The sequence below is a fragment of the Chaetura pelagica genome, unplaced genomic scaffold (assembly GCF_000747805.2).
Source record: "Chaetura pelagica isolate M959 unplaced genomic scaffold, ChaPel_1.0 scaffold53, whole genome shotgun sequence".
In the NCBI taxonomy this organism is placed as follows: Eukaryota; Metazoa; Chordata; class Aves; order Apodiformes; family Apodidae; genus Chaetura; species Chaetura pelagica.
Window position 1 is genome coordinate 52,921 of NW_009952880.1, and position 11,519 is coordinate 64,439.

The 11,519-nt window shown below is 40.8% G+C and overlaps 1 protein-coding gene across 1 annotated transcript; it reads right to left on the minus strand.

Moving 5' to 3' along the window:
* Positions 1-2,372: 2,372 nt before the first annotated feature.
* On the minus strand, positions 2,373-11,249 carry KCNV1 (potassium channel, subfamily V, member 1). The gene is made up of 3 exons (XM_009995349.1): positions 10,747-11,249; positions 8,439-8,965; positions 2,373-2,920 (listed from the first exon to the last, which is right to left on the minus strand). Exons 1-3 carry the CDS (start codon positions 11,226-11,228, stop codon positions 2,409-2,411), a joined length of 1,521 nt encoding a protein of 506 aa, XP_009993651.1. The 5' UTR covers positions 11,229-11,249; the 3' UTR covers positions 2,373-2,408.
* Between the last annotated feature and the right edge of the window lie 270 nt (positions 11,250-11,519).

Here is an 11,519-nt window from a genome sequence, read left to right on the forward strand (position 1 = left end):
TTCCATCTGTATGAGCTGAAAGCAAAACTGACCTTCATCTGCAAAATTATCAACTAGTCTCAGCCCATAATGTGATAGATAACTTTGCTGCATAAACAAAATTCTTTACAAATACTTCTTCGGAGACTTTGAATTTAAAATCAAGAGGTCTGAAAAGAGCTGAAGCAGCTGCTGGATAAAGTTTCAGTCATACTTCCCCATGGGCATTTCTAGGGAAGTTTATGTCCAGAGCTGGTGAAAACAGTGAATCAACTGATAAGATCCCAGAACATTTCGCACATTCTTTTGAGTCCTTCATAAAAAGCACAGGATGCAGTAAAAGCAGCCTTTCCCTAAAGAGAGTCAATCAGCTATCTAACTGCATTTCCTTCCTCAAACAGAGATCAGATGCTGTACAAGAATTCACAAAAGACATTACAAAACAGCCTTCCCACAATGAAAGCTTCTTCCTAATTCTCTATAATTAGAATGACTTTTGAATGAGAAACAGTCTGTACAATTTGTGCAGCCTGAGAGACTTCCTGCTCCAAGGAGCTATGAAGTAATAACCTAGAGTGGGCTGCATCAGACCTTCCCCTGCAGAATTAATTTTGTCTCCTGGACATCAACAGGAGTTTTGTGATGGATTCATTGAGTATTTGGGCAGAGGGGAGCACAGTGGTAACAGTTTGCTCTCGGTGTAACATAGACCATGAGACTGACCTGCAAATTTTGACACCTAGACAATTTCTGGTAGAGCAAGCCACGCTCTTTTGGTCTCCAGTGTTTTCCTTTGACTTCCTTCTGACACTGGTGACAGTGTGCATTTGTCCCTAATCCAAATGCTGACTGACACCAGCTGATAAATCAGAAGTTGTATGTTGAAATGCTACTCAGTTTGTACTGAGGTTGGAGCCTTTGAAAATTTTGCTTGCTGTATTATGCTTACACCACTGTTCATGGGGAATATGAGGAAAACACACTTGTTTCAAAACAAGTATTATTCAGTGTCTATTAAAAGCAGGTTATTCAACCCATGCAGTTTAGTTTAAAGCAGTTTAAGCCTTTTACATACATAAATGCCATATAAAATTAAATAATGTACAGTTAATAGATGCTTCTTTTTAGTGAATATGTTGAATTCATGTCAAATGCAAAAAAATATTGTATTTATATTGCCCAAAAGAAACTTGAAATAAGAGAGATTTGTGAATTTTTAATTTAACCTACTAATTGGGTTATACACATACTGTTGCAATATCGTAGTTTAGGACAGTGAAATTATATGAAAGAAAAACTTTGTTTACCAAGAATAATACTGGGCCACTGGAGAGGCAAGTGGTAGAAAAGTTGACTGAAAATACCTTTGATTATTTTAATTTTGTATTTTGATTACTGCATTACACTAAGTATCCAGTTCAACAAGTGCTCTTTTTGCCTTTGGATCAAAAGATTTTGATGAAGGATTTTTCTACTAATGAATCACTGAAGATAAGAATTTTAAAAAAAATCTAACCCACTTGGAATGCCTACTGAATTTAATGGGAGACAGAGAAACGAGTAGGTTGTTATTTTTTATCAGTTCTCTTTATTCTGATATTCACTGGTGACTTTCCTTGAGCACAAAAGCTGCTCAGCTAAACAAGTTATGGGAATGCAAACACAGAGAAGGCACGTTTTAAACTAAGTTTGTAAATGATTTCTAGGCTGCAAAGACTGTATTAGTTCCTGAAACTTCTAGAGCAACTGCAGAGGATGCTCTACATTATGGCACCTGTTTAATGACCATTTTTTACTTTGCTGCAGGTATTGCATCTGCTTAATACTTTCACCTATCTCCTGATACCCACCATGTGCCCAACAGCTTGCTGTTTCTCTTCAAATGAGGAAATTCTCTCCTGAGGTCAAGCAACCTACTTTTCATGAAAACTGACTAGAAGATGGAGATAAGAAAGGGAATCAAGATGAAGATGAAGCTAGTTATATTTTACTCACTTAGATGTCCCTTTTTGTTTTTTCTTGATGTCTGACTTTTGTTCTTCCAATGCACACAAATCTTATAGATCTTTAAAATTCAAAACACTGTGGTAATTTTTGCTAAGACTTTATTATTATGCATTATAAGACTTTATCATTATACATTAGCAAGGACATAAGATTCATAGATAAGTGCTCGCATCACTGTTTTACTTTGACAGACCCATTACTTCCTGCCTCACCAACCATAATCCAGTTCTGAAAACAGGTTTTAGACTCCATATTATGAATTCTGCCTTTTGTATACATTGGTTATCTCAATCTGTCCAAGTAAGTAAAACTCCAGTTAGAAAAGCAAATTCACTATGTGGTCAATAATAAAAAACTGAGATGTTTAACAGTACATTTTTGTAAGTAGTCTATTTGCTATACAAGGCTAAATAGCTTAAAAGTCAAAACCAAAAATCATCTGCTCCGCTGCTCCTTGTGCTTGCTCTCTCTCTGCTTTTTAACCGTAGCATGTCCATGACACTGCGGGCATATATGTCCCGCAAATTTACATTGATATTAGAGTCGCTGGATGAGTTCCTCATGAGCTTCTTCAAAGCTTCACGCTGGCGAAGAGCAGCTTCTTTTATCTTCAGTGTAAAGTAACAGGCAGAGAAACGGTCATTTATTATAGCTATGGGCAATGCCAAAACCAGTATTCCTGATAGTATACATATAAAGGCCACTACCTTACCAATGGTAGTGTCTGGTCGAATGTCACCATAACCAACAGTTGTCATGGAAGTTGTTGCCCACCACCAGGCACCAGGTACACTTGTGAAAGTTGTGCCCGGCACACCTTGCTCAACAAAGTACTCCACAGTGGAAAATATAGAGATTCCTACAGAGAGGAAAAGCAGCAAAAGGCCAACCTCCTCGTAGCACTGTGCAATAGTCATCCCAAGAGACCGCAAGCCTGAAAGACAAGAAATGCTGTCAGTGGGGTGATTCATGGAGCTGCTGTCATAACTTTGTGAACCACCTCTTATTTGAAAGCTCACTGCCTTGTGGTTTTGCTTTCACTGCTAGTGAACATGCCTTAAGACAAAGGGGTGCTAATCTCAACAATGCTGGGAAAGCACGACTTAAAGAAACAGACTAAAATGTTAGACTGAACCATTGACAATACTGTCTGTCTCTTTGTTACAGAATACAGAAATTTGCCTCATTGCTTATCATTAGAAGTATGTAGGCATATAATTTAGAAAAAAACCTAACTAATCTTGATTTATTAATTGGCTATAGTGGCAGGTTTACCACAATTTTGGTAAGATATCTAAATATGCATTAAAAACCACACTAAAACCAGCTGCTCCCTACTTTCAGTCTTAATATGCCAAGCTCCCGTTCTCCAGATATTGTCACATTCTAATCTTGCACCAAGCAACAGTTCCCAAATTTGTGTTTCCAAGTGGGTACTTAGAGCCCAGTTCAGTCACTCCATAACTTTTTATTTGCTAAGGACTATTTTCAATTCTTTTAGAGTTCTCACAGTCTCTCTTTGACCCCTGTTTCCCCCTCAAACCTATCAATATCTTAATCTGTAGACATTAAAAAATAAATAAATAGAGCATTCCAGCAGCAGCTGCACTTCTGCCAAAACTGGAGATAGCAAAGCTTTCCAGTGCAAACATTGTATTCTGCTGTTAATTCACCAGTGTACTGCACCAGTCCTATTGCCCACGAGCTGCTCAGGGAGATGGGGTGCAGTCTGAGTATTCTCCATAAGCCCCACATTCCCTTCTCGGCTGCCACCTCAAGGCTAGACTTCCCAACAAAGCAAGCAGGAAATAATCCAATAATGGTGTAATGGATAAATGTTGCATAGATAAACAAAGAAGGAAGATACCGAAGTACCAACTCAGCTGAGTCACATGGGAGACTGAAATTATCTTTTGAATCACAGGTGAGTTGGGATTGGTTTTTAATACTGTTCTTTATAAATGTACTGTGTTTTCTTTTATAAATGAGAAAAACATAATGCTTATGAAATATCCTTCATGGGGTACACTTCTAACTAAACTAGTGCTTGCAAAATAGCTTATTGGAGCTCTGCCTCAGCTTGCAGGCTTCATATGCTTATTAGGGCTATAAGCAATTTGATTTGTTTTTCTTTCCTCAATCTCCAACTACATACAAAATGTTAAAGTTTCTTCTTTCTTCTGGCTCTTTTTTTTTTTTTCTCTCTTTCAGGTTTAATGGATTTTAAGTCTTTCTTTATGCACAACAAACAGTGAAAGTATGTACTACAGTTTGCAGGGAATGTTTCATTTTTCAATGCTTTCTTCTACAAACTCCAGTTAAGAACTTGCCCATATCCAGATTTTGTGTTACTGTTTATGATCTATTGGTTGGAATGGTTATTATAATGATACAGTGTAATTTTGCAACACAAGAGTAATACAATATAGCAGTGTAATCTTTTCTCTGTTAACATAACTGGCTCCCTATTTTGAAAATGCATCAAGATAAAGGAGAGCAAAAGCTGTGTGAGACAATTACAAGGGTCCAGATCAAACTTCCAAGGAAGTTCTTATAATCCATTTCCCTGTAAGACTTCTGATGGAATAAGGTAGAAGAGTAAGTTCTTTCAGAAGACCTAGGAAGAAAGTACTAAGATTTAAAATTGTCTCTGTGGCACTTCTTTTCAAAGCATAAATAAGCACTGTAAAAGCCAGGGTTTGCACCTCATGATGGATCTTGAGAATACTACAGCTAACAAACAGTGCAACTCTCACATAAACCAGATCAAAGTAAGGAGGAACAGGGCAGTGACTTGACTATTTGTATCACACTAACATCTTCAGTAAAATATTTTTCCTATGGTTACCCAGGAGATCTCCTTGGCAGGAGCTGTAACAGCTTGGTTGCTTGTGCTGGAAGGTGCTATGGTGCTTTAAGAGCTGGCATGGGGAAAGCGCAGCCCCAGCCCTGCGGCCAGTAGGAAGAAGGGAAGTGTTTCTGCCATGCAGGTCAACTTCCATTTCTCTATTGCCCAGAGGACTTGGCAATACAAGCTGATGTTCAGGAGCTTCACTTTACACACAGTATTTAAACAATCCTAAATTTTTGCCACTAAAAGTGCTCAAGTTTTGCTTTTTCATGTATCCAGAGACATCATCCTGACGTACACTACAGCCTTCTCTCAAACATTTGCCCATTGCCATGACAAGTAAGATGCTCACATCCTACTTCTCTGCAAGGAGTCAATCTGTAAGTGCTTCCCAGAGGAGGATCAGTAAGACTGCAAACAAAACATGGCTCCAGAAGGAACCCAACAACTGAGGAGTATCAGACAATGTGAAAAATGCAGATTTGGTTCTCATCTCTTCTTGCAGCTGCACAAATCCTTAACTCTGGTATCTCGGAAGAGTGGTCTCACTTTCCAGCATACGTTTTCTGGGTAGAACTACTACTGATTTCTCTGTTGTTTCTTGATGAAATATAGTGCTTTGCATTTTTTTACACATTCACTTCAGTCTAGCTCCAGCGTTTGTAGGAATTACATCCATCCTATTAGCTGTGTTCAGCTTTCAAAGGGCCAGAAATTATTCTTTCATTTCTTTTTCTGTCCCTTCCCCACAAAAAGGGTTAATCTGTCATTTCTTTAAAAATAAAGTGGGGGAAAAAAAAAAAAAAAAAAAAAAAAAAAAAAAAAAAAAAAAAAAAAAAAAAAAAAAAAAAAAAAAAAAAGTGTTTTTTTTTTTTCCTAACCCATTTCTGTCCCTGACAGCAGAGCCAGGCTGATGTTGTGCTACCAGCTTTGCTATAGGGTCTGCACAGTATTACAGAGGTGATCTTGTGCCTGTGATCACCCCTCCTTGGTGTTGCTGCCTGCAGCCACCAATTTTCTCATCTCTTCTTCAGATCTTGCACTCCTCTTGCCACATAAAACAGATGAGCAGTGCATGAAGCTCTGTCTAACCTAAAAATGCAGGACTCAGAGGGAAGCTTTATTGGGAGGTAGATTTAAGCTGCCCTATGCATAGTAAGAGAATTTTTTGAATGCTATCCCAAACCCATGAAATTTATCAGAACTGCCTAGGTATGTGCAAGGAGGATTGTCTCTGTGTATGGTACTTATGGGGTTCATCTTATATTAGCAGATATGGTTAAGGATGGTTTTAGAACTACATTAACAGAACTCTCTCCTGCAAATCATCAGAAACAGGGCTTCAGATCTGCGAGTATATGTTTCTACTTTGATTTATTAGGGCTATGCTTCATCTTAATAGCAGCATCTCCTCTGACAGAAGATCGAAACAGTGACTTTCCGCATTTCAATTATACAGATCTGATGTAGTGTTCTGGGCCTAAGTGGGCAGCAACTTGGAACTACCAAAGAAGCAGGCATAGCAACAACAATGCTGCTCTGGATGGTTTAAACAGATACATATGTTGCATCTTGTATGTTGAAATGGATACTTTGGTTGCAGTAGGAAGACTACAGGTCACTTCCAGAATAGGAGACTTCATTTTTATATAATTGATTCACTTCTACTTAACATGGAATTATTAACCTCTTAATGGCACTCGGTACTGTGATATGAACTGTGGCAATATTTTAATGAATTTAAGAATAAATAGACACAAAGGTTAGATCATGTCTGAAAGTTAATACACCTGAAGTTAACAGTTATTATGCAAGTGTCTGAAACATCTGGTTTCAAGTTGATAGAAAGAGCCTTAGAACTGAGGTTTGTGCATTCATTCTGTAACAGTAAAATATGCTAACTGGAAACTTTAGAATAAACATTTTTTGATCACTATCTTGTTTTTCAGCACAGGAGTGCCTGGATGAGTTGAAAACTGTTTCTTATCTTCAAAATATATTTAGAGAGGAATGCATTCACGTTACAACTGCCGTAAAAAAGAGAAAGCAGCCTTTCTTGCAAACCCTCCCCTCCCCCCCCAAACCCTGCAAAAAGTATAATGAAGCAAAACAAACTCATTGACAGACTGAATAATTTTAAGCTTCCTTTCAACTGCTTTCTAAGGGCACACCTATGCACCAGGCGAGTAAGGCTAAGATGCTTCTCAAACCCCTATGATTATGCTCAGTAGCATTAAAGCTACTCCCTGCCATCAGTAGGCAGGTTCAGTGACATTTAGTGGGAACAAAAATAAATAATAAATAAAGACACATTCTGCTGCTGTCAGCACACTGTAATGCCTGCTGGACTAAGGCCAGTTCATGGAGGGTGGAGAAGGTTGTCTGGAGCAGAGAAGCATCAATCCTTTCCTGGTCCATGGCAGTAAATCCTGGAAGGCGACATTGAGTGACATGTAAGAATGACCATCACCATCCTCAGAACAGACTAATGTTGCAGGAGAGAGACCATGATTTACTACTGGAATCTATGTTTTCAAAGCTCTGAGTGTTGACTGAACATTTCTACTGTCAAATTCTGTGCCATACTCATCAATTGCTTAAATGGGAACTTAATCAAATCACTTTGAAAATGTCAAGCACTGGACAACATCATGGCAGGGGGAAGGTGTGGTGCTTACTCTTTCATATACCCAGACACGCACATGTCATGACATAGTAGTAAAAATAAGATGAGCACAAGTGTAAAAATTGTTTCCAGATTCCCCTTATAAATTCCCAATGGAAAACATTACCTTTTATCCCTTCCTTTCACTACTCAGAAAGACTGAACAAAAGTGTTCTCAGAAATGCATTTCACCTTCCAACCAACCCCTGCTTGCTGTTCATCTCTCTGCTGACCTGTCAGAAGTGCTTGGACATGAAGGGCTCCACATTGATAGGTGAATTCTAACTGAACCCAACACTGCTGCTCCGAGCTGCACGGAGGTCTGTTCAGTAAACAGGCCCCAGCTGTGCTCCATATATCACACAGTTATCCGTGTGTTCAACAGGGCCAGGGTGTTCCTTCACACACTGCATGTCCTGATTCATTTTAAGTTTTCTTGAAACATTCTCTATCCTGGTTGTTTTCAGGATCTATATGTACATAAACCCATTATTTTTTCTTTGCATATAGTTCTTAAAAAGCAAGTTGTGACAGGTAAGTACAAGCTGTCATCAGTGGGCTTTTGATAATACAAAAAGTGTGGGTCAATGATCTCTGCTTCTTCTCTTGCTTCATCCCTAACCAAATCAATTTAAAAATACATTTTAAAATTTATGACATTGTGAATGATTGGTAGACGATTTACAGTACACAACTTCGTGCTTTTGTAAATATTCTGTGCAAACAATACACACTGGCTTTACAAAGAACTAAAATTTATTGGAGAAGACCCCTGCCACTCAATATCCAGAAGTAAGATTTTCACAAGCTGTTACTGTTAACATTAGATTGGGCAAAAAGGTTAGGTAGAAATACACACAAAAAAGGGACTGTGCCCAGGAACAAGTATTGGAGGCTGCAAAAAACACAAAGTACCACTGCCACAGCCAAAAGTACCTGTTGAATGTCTTCCCAGCTTCAGCATCCGCAGGGCTCTGAGCAGTCTCAGCACTTGAACAATGCGTCCCACGTTCTCCAGTTCTTGAGAGCTCTCTCCATCACACAGGCTCTCCACCAGCAGGGTGATGTAGAAAGGTAAAATAGCAAGGAGGTCTATGATGTTTGCCACACTTCTTAGGAAGCGACAACGATCCCGTGCACACAGAAGCCTCAGAACAAACTCCACAGTGAACCACGCAATGCAGAGGTACTCTAGGGCATCCAGCAGTGGTGGTGCCAGCCAGCTTAGCTCTACTGAAATCAAAGCCATGTTGGCAATGGACACAACAACAAAAGCCATGGATAGAGTGCCAAAAGTTCTGGCTGCTGCAGAGGACCCAGGCTTTTCCAAAACTTCCCAAAGTTTCTGTCTGACACTGGGACAGAGGCTATCAGAAAAGTCCTCTTCCTCATCTTGGGCATCCAATTCTTCTGCATCTTTCTTGATGTCTAAGGCTTCACTCAGCTCCTTCCTCCTGAAGTACCTGCCCAGAAACATCCCCAAAGAGATCTTAATACCAATATGCATATGTTTTTCCTATCCTCTACCATGTGAGGGATAAGAATACAAATACCTTACATGAGCCCAGAAAGTCCTGATGTCAAGCATATGGTTAATGATGTTACTGAGCATCCGCAGTTTGTTTCCACTGATCTGACATTTCTATTCACTCATTTCACATCAGTGCCAGTTTGTATGTGCAGAGTAATTTTATTCTGTTAGTGTATTATTTATATGGATCATGTTGTCTACAGTAGTATCTGCTGCATGACTAACATGCATGCTTGTAAGCAATCCTGGCACAAATAGACTCTCTGTTTCTGAATTGTCCTCCATTTTATTAAATATATTGAATTTTTTTTACCTTGGTGTGTAATGCTAAAAGGGAAGGCATAATAAAAGGCATGCAGTTCATGGATGAAGTTCTGATCAGTACACCCTAAGGTGACACATAATCTTACTTTTTTAAACATATGGGTCCTCACAACAATGTGCACAATCATCTGTGCTGAGTAAAGTTTACAGATTGTAAATGCATAGTAGAGTGTTTTGTCAGAACAAGGTTATAGTTACAGAACAATTTCATTAAACAAAACCAAGCCTGAAGTAAAAAAAAATAATAAAAAAAATCACAAACCCAAATCCTTTTCCTTCCTATCTGTACTTGACTGCTGCAAATCTCAAACTGTAGACAAAAGGGCTAAGCAATTTTGCCTTCATTTGATACACTGTTACTCCTGCATATGCCAATGAGGTCTGTAGCTCCTTGTACAACCAGAGAAGTGGGAGCTTACTATTACACCCACCAGGGAAGGAAGAAAGGGCTAAAAACTAGGATCCAACTCTCAGCTGCAGAATGGGACCATGCTAGGGTAGGATAACTCTTGTATGCTTTGGGATAGGGCTGCTTCTTTGTTTCTTTTCAATAATTTTGCTTGAGATAAATAGCAGTTATACTTTTTAGAGAATGCATTTCTTCACTACTAACAAACAAACTGGTAACACTAAAAATGGTGACAAAAAAATTAACTGCAACTGGAACAGAAATGTCCTGGGGGCGGTTCAGTGGAAACCCACCTCATTCCCACGCTGCCTGTTACTTTGTCACCAGTGAGCCATGTTCCCGCTCACGCTGCCCCTCCCTGATGCTGCTACATTCATGTGCGATGCTTCCCATGCTTCCATGTCTCCTCCTGGAGCCGTGCCATCCACACTCAGCCTGGCAGGTGACCACCCTTCCTTCTGCTTCTCTAGCTTGGATCTGGAAATCCCCCAGAATGGAAAGTGTGGGGTGGGGAGGCTCCAAACCCTTCTGTCATCATGCCTGACTCCACATCCAACTGCTCTAACTATAACCTCAAACTGGGTGACTGAAGGGACATGTCTCCTCTCACAACCTTTTTCATCTTTGGCACTGTGCCTTTCAAACACTTTGAGCTTTCAGGGCCAGTCCAAAGCCAGTACAGGACAACCTAGGCCTTGTTCCTGTGAGTGTTGTACTAACTTGACCCCACTTCCGACCTGTCCCTCAGCAAAAGTCAACAGTGACCTCACTCAAGACAGCTCCTCCCATTTCCGACACCCAAACACCTCTAGGGTAAGATTCTGGGCTGAATCCATCCAGCTTTGAACATGCTTTTCCCATTGCTCTGCTACCTCTTCTACACACGCTGCCGGATGTCTCCGCTGAGCATCCCTGCATGCAAGTCAGTGCTGAGCTCTCCCAGCCCACGGTCCTGCATGCCACATCTTCCCACAACTCACCGGTCTCTGCAGCAAGAATCAATGCTGAGTTCATCCAAACCCCAGTACTGGATCTCTTGCAGGAAGGAGAGTGCACAAAGCTGCTCCATCACATGCAGCCTCCCTGTTTGGTAGTAATTCAGGATATAGTGAAATGCTTGTGAGCTCCGGTCAAAGAAATATTCATTCTCCACAAGGTTGGCGTCATCACAAAGCTCAAGGAGGCCAGAGGCCACATCCCGGGCAGCAGAGACCACTACAGCCAGTTTGCCAAGGCGGGTGTCAGGGTAGCAAGACAAAGTCTGCTGGGACATCACAAAGCGGCTGCCTCCTACATTGATAGTAAAGCAGTCCAAGGAGGGAATGACTTTCTGGATCAGAGACCCCTCTTCTTCCTTGCTGGAGAAAACACTGGAATCCAGAGAGCCTAGGGATGTGCTGCTCCCTGGTTCCTCCAGCGATGCTTGGGAAGAAAGAGACATGCAGCAGGGAGGCGACTTCATCCTGTTGCTGCCAGCAGCAGCCCACACTCTCCTGGATTGAAAACACAACAAAGCTGCAGAGAAGACCGCCCCGCCGGGGGCTGGCCAGGCCACACTAGAAATGTAGCACTGTGCCTTGGCTACCGTCCCAGGGACACCTCATCGTCCCCACTTCTTCCGAGCGATGCCTCCATCCGATACGGATGTGCGGCAGGGAGTTGAACCGCCCAACAGCCTACACCTGTGAGGATACAGAAGGAACACCGGTACCTCACACGGCTTCACCTCCCGCTGTCCCGCCGGCAGCCGTCG